At 47.7% G+C, this 15,613-nt stretch overlaps 1 protein-coding gene across 3 annotated transcripts in view; it reads left to right on the top strand.

The window, feature by feature from the left end:
- Positions 1 to 15,613, top strand: part of LOC145349516 (dedicator of cytokinesis protein 9-like) — a 305,922-nt gene that overhangs the window by 259,595 nt on the left and 30,714 nt on the right. For all 3 annotated transcript variants that reach the window (XM_080198064.1, XM_080198065.1, XM_080198063.1), the window contains exons 45-47: positions 3,472 to 3,578; positions 12,719 to 12,841; positions 15,051 to 15,164. In XM_080198064.1, the coding sequence (XP_080054190.1) occupies positions 3,472 to 3,578; positions 12,719 to 12,841; positions 15,051 to 15,164 (344 nt within the window). The remainder of the gene's footprint in view (positions 1 to 3,471; positions 3,579 to 12,718; positions 12,842 to 15,050; positions 15,165 to 15,613) is intronic.

The following is a 15,613-nucleotide window of genomic DNA, read 5'->3' on the forward strand; positions in this document are numbered from 1 at the left end:
GCCATGATGTGGAGATGTCGGTGTCGGACTGGGGTGGGCACCGTAAGAAGTCTCACAACAGCAGGTTAAAGTCCCAACAGGTTTATTTGGCATCCCGAGCTTTCGGAGCACTGCCCCTTCATCAGGTGAGTGGAGAGGTAGGTTTCACAAATACGGCATATACAGACAGAGGCACTATCGCAAGGTAATGGTTGGAATGTGAGTCTTTGCAGGTATTCAGGGTCTTTCCAGGTACAGACAGTGCGAGTGGAGAGAGGGATAATCACAGGTTAAAGAGCTTGTGCCCCTGTCTGTATATGCCATGTTTGTGAAACCTACCTCTCCATTCTCCTGAAGAAGGAGCAGCGCTCCGAAAGCTCGTGATTCCAAATAAACCTGTTGGACTTTAACCTGGTTTTTGTGAGACTGCTCACTGTGAGGCAGCAGTGCTAACCACCATGCCACCCCCTCCTGACAGTTTTCTTTACAGCTCAAATTGCTGACCTTTTCCTTTATAACATACAGGGTTGATAAACTCGAGGTAATCAAAGCTCAGCCAGTGTCTGAACGTGTGCCAGGTTGCCGTGACACATCACCCGGGCACTCGCTGACCTGCTCTCCCATTTTAAAATCCTCATCCTTGTTTCCAGGTCCTGTCATGGGTCTCACCCCCTGTTATCTGTGTCGCACCCTCCAGCTCGGCTGCCCTCTCAGAAATCTGTGCTCAGATACCTCCGGCCCTTGTGAGCATCCTCTACTATCGTCACTCCACCACTGGAGGTCGTGCCTGTGGCTCCCAGAGCCCCAGGCTCTGGAATTCCCCTCCCTGGCCGTCCCTGACTGTTCCCCTGGGTTGAAAGGGTCAGTTAATGAGGGGACACGAGTGAGGGGTGGGAGGTTTGTGGGGGGGGGGGGGCGGGGATTTGAGGAAAAACCTTTTACTCAGAGGGTGGGGAGGGTCTGGAATGCACTGCCTGGGAGGGTGGTGGAGGCGAGATGCCTCACATCCTTTAAAAGTTACGAGTGTTTGGCACCCCATACCGTTCAAAACTGTGGGCCAAGTGCTGGCAAGTGGGATGAGGTGGGCAGGTCGGAGCTTCTCGTGCATCGGTGCAGACTCAATGGGCCGAAGGGCCCCTCTGCGTTGTAATATTCTGTGGCTATATCTCTCCCTGCTCCTGTGAGATGCAATTTAGAACTCCCTTTTTGATGAAACATTTGGCGATCTGCCTCAATCTGTGTAAATGGCTCAGTGTCTAAATTTGTCATTCTGAAGAGTCTTGGGGCACTCCTAACTCTGTTAATGGTGCTATATAAATGCAGGTTTTTTTTGCTGTTGTTGGTGATGACTAGTTGCGGCTGTGTCAGATTTGTTGAATGCAAAGTTCCCTCAGATAAGAAAGTGCTGTCGTGTACACAAACCGGCTCAGTGAAAATTACAAGCCGATGCATAGGGTTAACGAGTAATTCTTCCAACGTTCACAGCTGAAATCTGCTTTCCGATTCCCACTAACATTTCATCCTTTCATTCCCGTTTCCTGATTTTTTTTCTTTAAACAGAGTCAAACTAAATTAATCTTTGGCTATAAATAATGTGTGAACTGTCCTGGCTGATTTTTTTTTCTGGAACGCGCTTATCCCTTTGGAATTGGTTCAGTCATTTTTAATGGGAAATGTAACTTTTGCATTGTTAGAATCCTGGGGCGGTCTCAGAATTGAGAATTTATAATAATCAGGGAACATTGAACAGGCTGTGAGCCTGCACTCTGGAAAGGAGATCGCTGGGGAGTGACCTGATAAGGTTCTTTATAATGATGAGGGGTTTGATTAGGTGGATACAGAGAAGACGTTTCTACACCCTGGGGGTGGGTGTGTGTGCGGGGGGGGAGGATGGGTTGTGTGCGGGGGGGAGGATGGGCGTGTGTGCGGGGGGGAGGATGGGCGTGTGTGTGGGGGGGAGGATGGGTGGTGTGGGGGGGGAGGATGGGTGTGTGTGTGTGGGGGGGGGAGGATGGGCGTGTGTGGGGGGGGGAGGATGGGCGTGTGGGGGGGGGAGGATGGGCGTGTGTGTGGGGGGGAGGATGGGCGTGTGTGGGGGGGGAGGATGGGCGTGTGTGTGTGTGGGGGGGAGGATGGGCGTGTGTGTGGGGGGAGGATGGGCGTGTGTGGGGGGGGAGGATGGGCGTGTGTGTGTGGGGGGGGGAGGATGGGCGTGTGTGTGTGGGGGGGGAGGATGGCGTGTGTGTGTGGGGGGGGGAGGATGGGCGTGTGTGTGTGGGGGGGGAGGATGGGAGTGTGTGGGGGGGGGAGGATGGGAGTGTGTGGGGGGGGAGGATGGGCGTGTGTGTGTGGGGGGGGAGGATGGGCGTGTGTGTGTGGGGGGGGGGAGGATGGGAGTGTGTGGGGGGGGAGGATGGGAGTGTGTGCGGGGGGGAGGATGGGCGTGTGTGTGGGGGGGGGGGGAGGATGGGTGTGTGGGGGGGGGAGGATGGGCGTGTGTGTGCGGGGGGGGGGGGGATGGGCGTGTGTGTGGGGGGGGGAGGATGGGCGTGTGTATGTGTGGGGGGGAGGATGGGAGTGTGTGTGCGGGGGGGAGGATGGGCGTGTGTGTGTGGGGGGGGAGGATGGGTGTGTGTGTGGGGGGGGGAGGATGGGAGTGTGTGCGGGGGGAGGATGGGCGTGTGTGTGTGGGGGGGGGGAGGATGGGTGTGTGTGGGGGGGGGAGGATGGACGTGTGTGTGCGGGGGGGGGGGGGATGGGCGTGTGTGCGGGGGGGGGGATGGGCGTGTGTGTGGGGGGGGGAGGGATGGGCGTGTGTGTGGGGGGGGGAGGATGGGCGTGTGTGTGTGTGTGTGTGTGTGAGTGAAGGTGGGTGGTTGGGTGCACAGCTACGGTGATCAATATCAGACGATCGCTAATGCATCTTGTCAAGAATAGAATCCTGACAGTGCAGAAGAGGGCCATTCGCCCTATCAAGTCCGCGCCAACCGCAATCCCACTGAGACCCAATCCCCATAACCCCATATATTTGCGCTGCTAACCCCCCTGACAATAAAGGGCAATGTAACATGGCCAACCCACCTAACCAGCATGTTTTTCAGACTGTGGAAGGAAACCGGAGCACCTGGAGAGAACGTGCAAACTCCGCACAGACAGTGACCCAAGCCGGGAATCGAACCCAGGTCCCTGGCGCTGTGAGGCAGCAGTGTTAACCACTGTACCACCATGCCACCCAAATTTAGGAGAAATGATTTTACTCAGAGTGGTGAGAATGTGGACCTCGTGGTTGACATGAATGGTTAAGGTACAGTTCAGAGGGAACTGGATAAATAGATGAGGAAGGAAAGAACAGGTTATGTCCATCTGAGGGAGCCGTATAATCAGATTCACAGATGTTATCAGTAACTATTGGTTATGATTATGAAATTTAAATAATTACCAAGAAGCGTATTCAGGTGAATGTATTTTCACATTGAGCTTGTTATTTTCCAGGGATATTTAAACAAGGTTGCAGCGCCTTCAAGATGATCACACCCAACATTGATGAGGAGGCAGCAATGATGGAGGATGTAGGAATGCAAGATGTCCATTACAATGAAGTGAGTGCACCTGGACGCGAGTGTAACTTTTAACTTTTCAGTATTGAAAGTCTGTTTTTTGCTGTCTGCAAGTCCTTTCTCCTACAATCGCTGCTTACAAAACCAGTTACTTGCTGTCATGGAATCTTTGCTGCCTAGGTAATTTTTTGACACGATAGCCTATGTTGGGGTGTGTACCACTCTGCACGATTCTGTGTCGTAATGCATCAAGAAATTCACGCTCCTATTGGTTGTATTGCTCCGCTTTGTAATTCTGAATAATGAGGCCCTCCAGAAGGAAGAAAGTATGTGCATTTCTGTAGCGCCTTTCGTAACTTCAGCACATCCCAAAACTCTTCCCATCTGAGTGAAATATTTTTGACGTGCAGCTACTGTTATAATGTGTGGAATGCAACACTCAATTTCTACAGAGAAAACACATTCAGACAGCAACCTGATGATGCTAGAGGGATGGAGTTTAAAAACAGCGAGGTTATGTTGCAGCTGTATAAGGTGCTGGTGAGGCCACACTTAGAGTTACTGTGTACAGTTTTGGTCTCCTTACTTGAGAAAGGATATACTGGCACTGGAGGGGGTGCAGAGGAGATTCACTAGGTTGATTCCAGAGTTGAGAGGGTTGGATTATGAGGAGAGACTGAGTAGACTGAGGCAAAACTCATTGAAATTCAGAAGAATGAGGAAAGATCTTATAAAAACATGCAAGATTATGAAGGGAATAGAGAAGAAAGAAGCAGGGAGGTGTTGCCATGAGCAGGTGAAACTAGCACTAGGTGGCATGGTCTCAAAATAAGCAGACTAAGGACTGAGTTGAGGAGGAACTTTTTCACCCAAAGGGTTGTGAACCTGCCCAGTGAAGCAGCTGAGGCTATGAAAAGATCAGCCATGATCTTATTGAATGGGGCAGGCTTAAGGGGCTGAATGGCCTACATCTGCTCCTGGTTCTTATGTTTCTGTGGTGCCCAGATCATCTTTTTTTGAAACTAACTTACACGGGTGAGAGAGGACTCCTCTTTCCTTCAGAATTGTCCTCTGATATCTTGGGATTCCACCAGAGGGAGCAGAGAGGGACCCCAGTTTAATGTGTTACTCAGAAGACAGCGTCTCTGGCATTGCAGCACTCCCTCAGCACCGGACTGCAATTCGCCAGTGCTGGAGTGTTATATCTCCAATATTGATGAGACTATTATTTTTCGGCCGACCTTATTATCAGTAAATGCAAAATGTACGTTGTCAGCAAACTCAGTGGTGATAAGAACATACTGAAGTTGCAGAATTAGTTATCAAATGTTTTAAAGACACAAATTGCCTCTGAGATGGACTGTTAACCTCCTCATTGAACACCAATAGTTAATCATTGATAAGAATATGATCAGCAGAATTGAAATGATGACTGTCATGGTAAAAAGATTTTGTACACACTTGTCCTGCAAAGCCTTTGAATTGCTGCTAATTCGATTACTGCTGGGTGAGCTCAGGCAGGGAAGGACAGTTTCATTGTTTAGCGAGGACAGACTGCAGTGTGTCGAGCCCTGGGTGGGGCGTGAGGGACACCACAGTGGATTGGAGTCACACTTTGCACGTGATTTATTGCTGTGGTTTGGTGAATCACTCACCATGGTTCTGGAGAAGGGAGGTGAGCTATATTAAGCACTTCTGTCAAGTGTTTTTTGAGCTAATTAAGTCATCATGTGTGTGCTGATAGATCCATAAGATTCCTAAGACTGTTGTACCCACTGATCCTTATCAAGATTCTGATAACTAAATGCAGCCGACATTGCATTTCATCCTTGTTCCAGCTATCTTTATTACTGTCAGTTTCTGCTCACTGTTATAATGTATGGAATGCAGCACTCAATTTCCCCAGAGGAAACACAATTCAAATAGCAACCTGATGATGCCCAGGTGATCATTTTTTTAAAACTAACTTGCACTGGGTGGGAGAGAACTCCCTTCGAAATAATCCACTGATATCCTGTGCATTCACCGCACATTTTAACTGTTTGGAAAACATTTTTTCCACCCATAATAGCAGCTTAATAATGGGGTTGGGAAGGAGAGAGTGGACAATGTGCAGTAACAGGGTGAAAAGGTCTGTGGCCTGTATTTAACCCTGAGCTGACCTTCTCTCCTGTGTCTGCTCCACCACCGAGAATGCCAGTCCCCACTTCCACAATGTCACCAGAATCCAGGGAGCCATACAGTCCCTACAGTTCCGAAAGAGGCCATTCAGCCCATCATAAGAACATAAGAAATAGGAGCAGGAGTAGGCCATCTAGCCCTTCGAGCCTGCCCCGCCATTCAATAAGATCATGGCTGACCTGAAGTGGATCAGTTCCACTTGCCCGCTTTCTCCCCATAACCCTTAATTCCCCTTGTCTGTCAAAAACCTATCTACCCGTGACTTGAATATATTTAGCGAGGCAGCCTCCACCACTTCAACGGGCAGAGAATTCCAGAGATTCACCACCCTTTGAGTGAAGAAGTTCCTCCTCAACTCTGTTCTAAACTGCACCCCCCACCCCCCCCCCCTTATCTTGAGGCTGTGCCCTCTAGTCTGCTGTCCTTTCTGAGCGGGAAGAATCTCTCTACCTCTACCCTGTCCATCCCCTTCATTATCTTATACGTCTCAATAAGATCCCCCCTCATCCTTCTAAACTCCAACGAGTACAGACCCAGTCTATTTAGTCTCTCTTCATAGTCCAACCCCCTCATCTCCGGTATCAGCCTAGTAAACCTCCTCTGCACTCCCTCCAAGGCCAAAATATCCTTGCGTAGGTGCGGCGACCAAAACTGTACACAGCACTCCAGCTGCGGCCTCACCAGTGCCCTGTACAGTTGCAGCAAGACCTCCCTACTTTTATATTCAATCCCCCTCGCTATAAAGGCCAACATTCCATTCGCCTTCTTGACCACCTGCTGCACCTGCAGACTGGGTTTTTGCGACTCATGCACAAGGACCCCGAGGTCCCTCTGCACCGTAGCATGCTGCAGCTTTTCGCCCTTTAAATAGTAATCTCTCCTACTATTATTCCTGCCAAAGTGGATAACCTCACACACTTGCTAACATTGTACTCCATCTGCCAGGTCCTCGCCCACTCGCTCAGCCTATCCAGATCCCTCTGCAGACTTTCCACACCCTCCACACAATTTGCTTTTCCACTCATCTTTGTGTCATCAGCAAATTTCGTCACCCTACACTCAGCCCCCTCCTCCAGATCATCTATATAAATGGTAAATAGCTGAGGCCCCAGCACCGATCCCTGCGGCACTCCACTAGTCACCAACTACCAATCAGAATAGCACCCATTGATACCAACTCTCTGCTTCCTATTTGACAGCCAATCCTCTATCCATGCTAACACCTTACCCCCAACTCCATGCCCCCTAACCTTCTGAAGCAACCTTTTGTGCGGCACCTTATCAAACGCCTTTTGAAAATCGAGAAACACCACATCTACCGGTTCCCCTCTGTATACCACACTAGTCACATCCTCATAGAAATCCAATAAATTCGTCAAACACGACTTCCCCTTAACAAATCCGTGCTGCATCTGCTCTATCAAACCATTCCTTTCCAGGTGCCTTGCTATTTCTTCTTTGATGACGGATTCAATCATTTTTCCAACAACAGATGTTAAACTAACTGGCCTATAATTCCCTGCCTTTTGCCTGCTACCTTTTTTAAACAGCGGCGTAACATTAGCCGTTTTCTAATCTTCCGGCACTTCCCCGGAATCCAGCGAAGTTTGGTAAATAATCACTGAGGCATCCACTATCACCTCTGCCATTTCCTTCAGAACCCTGGGATGCATTCCATCCGGTCCTGGGGATTTGTCCACCATCAGTCCCACTAGTCAATCAAGCACTACCTCTCTAGTGACAATAATCGCATTCAGGCCCTCAACTCCTACCATCCTTCTATCTTTAATATCTGGCAAACTATTCGCGTCCTCCTCCGTGAAGACCGAGGCAAAAAACTTAATTAAGGCCTCAGCCATTTCCTCATCTCCCACCACTAAATCCCCCCTCTCATCCTCTAAGGGTCCAACATTCACTCTAGCCAGCCTCCTCCTCTTTATATATTTGTAAAAACTCTTACTGTCCTTTTTTATATTTAGTTCTAGTTTAGCTTCATAGTCTATCCATCAAGTCTGCACTGACTTTTCAAAAGAGCATCCCACCCAGGGCCTTCCCTCCACTCCATTCCCAGTAACTCTATGCATTTACCCAGGCTCATCCCGCTAACCTGCACATCTTGGGACACTAAGGGAGAACTTAGCATGGCCAATCCACCTAACCCGCATATCTTTGGACTGTGGGAGGAAACCAGAGCACCTGGAGGAAACCCACACAGACACAGGGAGACACAGCAGACTCTGCACAGACAGTGACCCAAGCCAGGAATCAAACCCAGGTCCCCAGCATTGCGAGGCAACACTGTGTCCCTGTCTCAGCTCATCTGCTGCTGGAACCGTTGTCCATTCCTTTATTACCTCTCGACTTGACTTTTCCAAAGTTCTCCTGGCCAACCTCGAACTTTGTAGCCTCTATTAAGTTGAGATCATCCAAATCTCCGCTGCCTGTGTCCTAACCTACCCTCAACCCATTGGAAATGCTCCAGGGATTTTCTCAGGTGGGTTATCAGGCAACATTTAACACCGAGATAAATAAGGAGACATTAACTCCTCTTCACCACAGAGTTTTTTTTAATAGGAATGTCTTAAAGAGAAGAGATGGAGATGTTTATGGAGGGAATTCCAAAACTTGGAACCCAGACAGCTGCCAGTGGTGGAGTGATTGACATTGGGGATGTGCAGGATGCAGAATGGGAGGAATGCAGAGGTCTCAGTGGGGTTATAGGACTGGGGGGGGGGTCACAGATGTTAAGAAGGATGCAGCCAGGCTGGGAGCAACTTGGATCAGCGAACACACAGAGCTGAACAGGATTTGGTGTTTAGGTTAGGGCAGCCATGAGAGTATGAATGAATTAAGTCTGAAAGTAGCAAAAATATGGATAAGTTTACTGACTTGGGGAAGCAATTGGAAAAGCCAAAAGGAACGGGGCAGGTGTCACAGTGGTTAGCACTGCTGCCTCACAGTGCCAGGGACCCGGTTCAATTCCCAGATTGGATGACTGTCTATGTGGAGTCTGCACGTTCTCCCCGTGTCAGCGTGGGTTTCCTCCAGGTGCTCCAGTTCCCTCCCACAGTCTAAAGATCTGCGGATTAGGTAGATTGGCCATGGTAAATTGCCCTTTGGTGTCAGGGGGACCAGCTGGGGTACGTGACTTGGGTTATGGGGAGAGGGCCTGGGTGGGATGGTGGTTGGGTGCAGATTAGATGAGCTTCCTCCTGCGCTGTAAGATTCTGTGACTCTGTGGGTGTGAGAATTTTAAAACCCCCCCTCTCGTGGAGAAGGTGGCTGAGTGGGTTTGCTTTGGGGCATTTTTCAGAATTGCAAAGTGCTACAGCGTGTGAATCACCCCTTTCCTGATAGGGTGATCATGTCAAGCTTGTTATAGCATTGGATTGCTGTATGACTGATAATATTGTAAAAGCCGCTATCGTTATTTAACAGTTTATGCATTTATTGCGCTTTTATTGTATGTGATTCTTATTTTTGCTTATTGCAGCGCTTGGTGTTGTAATACAACTCCTGATAATGTGGTACTTACATTTACAACACAGTTTTATATTTATGTTCAGATTAATTGCAAGTAAAACTTCGTTTTATTACATTGGAAGCTTACTTTGCAGATTCTGTAATTAAAAGACGTTGGCATCGCACCCTAAGGCTCACAATCTACCACCTTGCCCACTATGGAATTGAGGGTCCCACAACGGAAATCTCTGTTGGCCTCGGGTGGGATCGACAGTCTCACCTGAGTGAGGCTGTAAAATCCCACCCTCCGAGTGAATTTGGTTCCACATTACCAAGTTAACTTGCACGGGGATTAATAATCATAGTGTTATCAGAGGCCCTTCAGCCCATCATATCTGTGCTGGCTCTTTGAAAGAACTATCCAGTTAGTAACATTTCCCTGCTCCCTTTACAGTTCTTTCCCCGTATCCCGGCAATATTTTTTTCCCCTTCATATATTTACATCATTCTCTTTCTTGAAGTTACTGTTGCAACTGCTTTCACTGACATTTTAGCCTGGCACCGTGAGGCAGCAGTGCTAATCAATGTACCACCTCCTAAACAGGTTCTGTAGGTTTGGGACCTTGGTGAGGAGGAGGTGAAATGGCAGGTGTTACATAGAACCCTACAGTGCAGAAAGAGGCCCTTCGGCCCATCGAGTCTGCACCGACCACAATCCCACCCAGGCCCTACTCCCATATCCCTACACGTTTACTCGCTAATCCCTCTAACCTACACGTCCCTGGACACTAAGGGGCAATTTCTTAGCATGGCCAATGAACCTAACCCGCACATCTTTGGACTGTGGGAGGAAACCGGAGCACCCGGAGGAAACCCAAGCAGACATGAGGAGAATGTGCAGACTCCACACAGGCAGTGACCCGAGCCAGGAATCGAACCCGGGTCCCTGGAGCTGTGAAGTAGCAGTGCTAACCCACTGTGCTACCAGTTGTTTCCACTCTGCTTGGATGGAGAGTTGCTGTGGGAAGGGGACATTGGGTATTGCAAAGTGTCAAACACTACATGCAGCTTGAGCTAAGTGTGTGCGTTGCAGTTGGTGTCGGTGTAAAATGACCTGGTCACCACGTTACAGGAAGCACATAATCTCTCTGGAGAGAGCGGAGGAGATTGACAAGAACGATCGGGCCTGACAACTGCGGAGAGATTGGATAGGCGAGGGTTATTTTCCATCAGGGAGAGGAGACTGGGAGATGATCTAATTGAGGTTTGCAGCAGTATAAGGGACCTCGACAGAGTGGACAGGAAAGACTTGTTTACCCCTAGCTGAGGGGGTCACTTACCAGGAGGCATAGATATAAGGTGATTGGTAGAAGGATTAGAGAGGGACTTGAGGCAAAACCTTTTCACCCAGAGGGTGGTGGGTGTCTGGAATTCACTGCCGCAGTTGGTGGTTGAGGCTGAAACTCACTTGTCAAAGGACATTCAGAAGGAGGCCATTCGGCCCATCGAGTCTGCACCAACCATAATCCCACCCAGGTCCTAACTCCTATCCCTTTACATTTACCCTAGCCAGTCCCCCTGACGCTAAGGGGTAATTTAGTGGCGGGGGAACGAGCTAGGGTGAATCGTTGGGTTCGAAACGTTGTCAGTATTGTCAGACCTGCTGAGATCTTCCAGCATTTTTCTGTCCTTGTTTCAAATTCCAGCGTCCGCAGTAATTTGCTTTTATCCAAAAGGTTCAGCATCTGAAATGCTGGAACCTGCGAGACGGTGGACCAGGTGCTGGAAAGTGAGATTAAAACGAGCAGCTAATCTCTTCCCCTTCGATGGGCTGGCACAGACATGATGGGCCAAATGGCCTCTTTCTGCACAGTAACCTTTCTATGCTTCCCTGATCTGAGTAAAGTGAGAAGCCCTCACATGAAAATGCCTTTGGAAGCATTTGAATTCATGTACGTAGTTACAGCGAATAGATTTATTTCTATCTGGTTCAATGTTGTGCCACAAGTTGAAAGCGATTCCTTGGTACGTTGCTGTGTTATAGAACCCTGACACGAGAACGGCACTGCACTGTCAGCACGCAGAACTTTATCATTCATCCGTTCAGTCCACTTAGTGTGGAGCGAGAAACTGGCAGCACCTTTTCAAGTTGAGTACAGACAGAAATGGGACGAGCAGCACGGTGGCACAGTGGTTAACACTGCTGCCTCACAACGCCAGGGACCCAGGTTCAATTCCGGCCTTGGGTCACTATCTGTGTGGAGTTTGCACATTCGCCCAGTGTCTGCGTGGGTTTCCTCCGGGTGTTCCGGTTCCCCCTACAGTCCAAAGATGTGCGGGTCAGGTGGATTGGGCAGTGTGGTGGGCCTGGGTACGATATTCTGTCAGAGAGTCGGTGTAAATTCAGTGGGCTGAATGGCCTCCTTCTGCATTTGCCAGGATTCTATGATGGTAAAAGCAAGAGGTGCTGAGAAAGGGAAAGGATTTATATTTTCATATCGTTTTTGGAGCTGCTAATATGTCAAAAGTGGTTTTCAGCTCATGAAAACCTTGTGAAGTATAGTCACTGTCATAATGTAAGCAGCAGCCAATTTACACACAGTAAACTCTCACAAACCGCACTGTAATAATGATCAGGTAATCCACTTTTAACAATGTTGATTGTGGAATATATATTGGTTTTTCATTTCAAATGAAAAATTGCGCCCTCTGACAGTGCGGCGCTCCCTCAGCGCCGACCCTCTGACAGTGCGCCACTCCCTCAGCACTGACCCTCTGACAGTGCGGCACTCCCTCAGCACTGACCCTCTGACAGTGCGGCACTCCCTCAGCACTGACCCTCTGACAGTGCGGCACTCCCTCAGCACTGACCCTCTGACAGTGCGGCACTCCCTCAGCACTGACCCTCTGACAGTGCGGCACTCCCTCAGCACTGACCCTCTGACAGTGCGGCACTCCCTCAGCACTGACCCTCTGACAGTGCGGCACTCCCTCAGCACTGACCCTCTGACAGTGCGGCACTCCCTCAGCACTGACCCTCTGACAGTGCGGCACTCCCTCAGCACTGACCCTCTGACAGTGCGGCACTCCCTCAGCACTGTACTTGGTTATTGCCTTGACTTTTGCATTCAAGTCCTGGAGTGGGGCTTGAACGTAGAACCTTGTGATTAAGAGCGGAGTGAAGCAATGAGGCTGACCTTTCCCTGATGTAGTCTGGAATGGGCTGAAATAATGGTGGAAGAAGATCAGGTAATAAATTTCAAAAGGGAACTCGATAAAGACTTGGGAAGGGATAGTAGGCAGATCTGTGGGGATGGAGCAGGCCAAACAGGGGGTAATTGGATAGTCCTGTCCCGAGAACCAGCCAAGGCACAGTGGGCTGAAGTCTTTCTGTGCTGTGCCATCCTGTGAGAGGTAGAAGTGCTGGAAATACTCAGCAGGTCTGGCAGCATCTGTGGAGAGAGAAACAGAGTAAATGTTTCAGGCCGTGACCTTTCATCTTTAAATACTGATGCCTGGCTAACTTGATGTTTGACTAGGACGTGCTGATGGAGTTGTTGGAACAATGTGCTGATGGACTCTGGAAAGCTGAGCGCTATGAACTGATTTCAAACGTCTACAAGCTAATTATTCCAGTTTATGAGAAAAGGCGTGAATTTGAGGTAAGTCACATTAATCCCTCATAAAAGTTACAAAAGTTAATGAGCAATCAGACCAAATCTAATCTTCCAGCAAGTAACATCTTAACTGCCAGATTGTTGTTCTTATTATTTTAAATGTTGACAATTGTGGTGGCTCCTGTACTTTTGGGGGTGGAAATAAAAAATATTTTATTATCGGTGGTGTGGTCCCTTTAAGAACGAGGATCCTACTTCTGGTTTTAAAAAAAATTTCAGTAAATGATCACATGACCAAGTTGCCAGGGGTGAACACAGGAAAAAGGGTTGACAAGTTAATTATAGGAGTGAGTAGGTCCCTAGGGGCGGTTCTCTGTTCACACAGTTCAGTTCGAGAGCTTAGAACAAGCTGGAGTGAAGGAAAGTTCTGTTGAAATTCTGAGTGTTGGCTAAAAAAGTTAAAGTTCTTGTCTACTAAGAATAAGTTGAATTTCTGATATAGCCCAGCTGAGGAATGGGAGAGTTGGAGATTGAAAGCTGCACATTTAAAAGATATTAGAAACATGAGAGTTCTCACCTGAGGTGGCTACATTAAGATGATGGAGATGCCTGTGTCAAATGGGGAGCTTGCAGCTTTGGGATGGTTAGAGGAGGGACCACACGGCCAGAGGTAAATGGAAGTCCCAGGATACTTCAGCCCAGTACCCAGAACACATGGTTAATCTTCCAAAGCTTGATAAGTATCTGACTTGGAGGTTTTGGGGTGCAAGTTAACGGGTATAGAAAGAAAGTGGAGTTAATACATTCAATTTAATGTGTAAATAATTACGTCCATTGCATTTTGGTTATCTTTATCGTAACTGACTATTTGAGGTTCATGTTCTTTGATTTTTCTGTAGTAAATTCTTTGGCTTCTTCCTTTGAGTAAATACCTGGGTTTTCGGGTTATTTTTTAAAGAAAACCTGAAAACGTTACTAGTTTCTATCGAGATCATAACAGACGGTGCACAAAAAGGTTTAGATGGATGATGCAAGAACTGAGAGATTCTACTTATCGGGATGGACAGAACAGATTGGGGGTCCCTTCTTCTGAAAGGGAAAGATTGAGGGATGACCAGAGAGAGATCTTTGTAATTGCGAAAGATTGTTCCACTTGTGGGAAAGACCAAAACTAGAGAAATATAAGTGTGAGATAGTGGCGAATAAATTCAGTAGGCAATTCGGGAGAAATTTCTTTACCCCAGAGAGTGGTGAGAACGTGGAATATGTTACCACAGGGAGTGGTTGATGTGAATGGTATAGATATATTCACAGGGAAACTGAATAAACGTACGAATATTTGATTTGATTTATTATTGCCACATCAATTGGGGTACAGTGAAAAGTATTGCTTCTAGCATGCTATACAGACAAAGCATTCTGTTCGTAGCATACATAGAGGAAAAGGAAAGGAGAGGGTGTAGAATGTAGTGCTACAGTCATAGCCAGGGAGTAGAGAACAATCAACTTAATATGTGATAGGTCCATTCAAAAGTCTGATAGCAGCAGGGAAGAAGCTGTTCTCGAGTCGGTTGGTACGTGATCTCAGACTGTTGTATCTTTTTCCGATGGCGGAAAGTGGAAGGGAGAATGTCCGGGGTGCGTGGGGTCCTTAATTATGCCAGTTGCTTTTCCCCAAGGTGGGAAGTGTAGATGGAGTCAATGGATGGGAGGCTGGTTTGCAGGATGGACTGAGCTACCTTCACAACTCTTTGTAGTTTCTTGCGGTCATGGATAGAGTAGGAGCTATACCACCAAGCTGCGATTCATCCGGAAAGCATGCTTTCTAAGGTGCATTTGTAAAAATTGGTGAGAGTCATAGCAGACCAGCCAAATTTCCTTAGTCTTCTGAGAAAGTTGAGCGATTAATGAGCTTTCTCAACTATAGCATCGGCATAAAGAGACCAGGACAGATTGCTGGTAATCTGGACACCTAGAAACTTGAAACTCAAGGAGGAAGTAATGGAAGAAGGTATTGATAGATTGAGATGATGTAGGTATGGGAAGAGGCTTGTGTGGAGTAGAAACAGCAGCGTAGATCCATTTGGGCCGAGTGGCCTGTTTGTATTCTGTAATATCCTCTATAAACGAATAAAGCTCTTCAAATCAAAGGAACAAAACAAGGATAAGTTCTCCCTTTGCCTATTGACAGTTTGCTGGGTGAATTTGTGAGGAAGGATATTCAATCTGACTCTTTCTATTGTATATCTTGCAGAAACTTGCCCACCTCTACGAAACACTTCATCAAGCTTACAAAAAAATTGCTGAAGTTATCCACACAGGAAAACGACTGCTAGGCACCTACTTTCGGGTCGCCTTTTTTGGGCAGGTAATTAATTGTCTGCTTTCTGTTTCGCGTCTGTGTTGACCTGTTTCTGCAATTTCAAACTAGACTGTAGTAAAGAGGGGACTGAGCTGTCCTTCCAATGGATTTTGGTAGTTTTTGGATTAAAAACTTCTCAAAGTTTTGATAGCACAAAGGAAGTGTTTCCATTGGCGGGGAGGCAGAGATTTAAGATAATCATCGACAGAACCAAAGGGAGAGAGAGTGTTTGATGAAACTAAGTTTGAAGTTTCAAAGTTTATTCATTAGTATCACAAATAAGGCTTACATTAACACTGCAATGAAGTTACTGTGAAAATCCCCTAGTTGCCACAAGCTGATGCCAGTCTGGGTACATTGAGGGAGAATTTAGCATGGCCAATGCCCTAACCAATATGATCAACACTAACTTTCAAAGTCCAAAGGGAATTGGATATACTTGAAGGGTTAGAAAT

Source organism: Carcharhinus amblyrhynchos, chromosome 10 (genome assembly GCF_965287045.1).
Source record: "Carcharhinus amblyrhynchos chromosome 10, sCarAmb.v2.hapA, whole genome shotgun sequence".
Taxonomy (NCBI): Eukaryota; Metazoa; Chordata; class Chondrichthyes; order Carcharhiniformes; family Carcharhinidae; genus Carcharhinus; species Carcharhinus amblyrhynchos.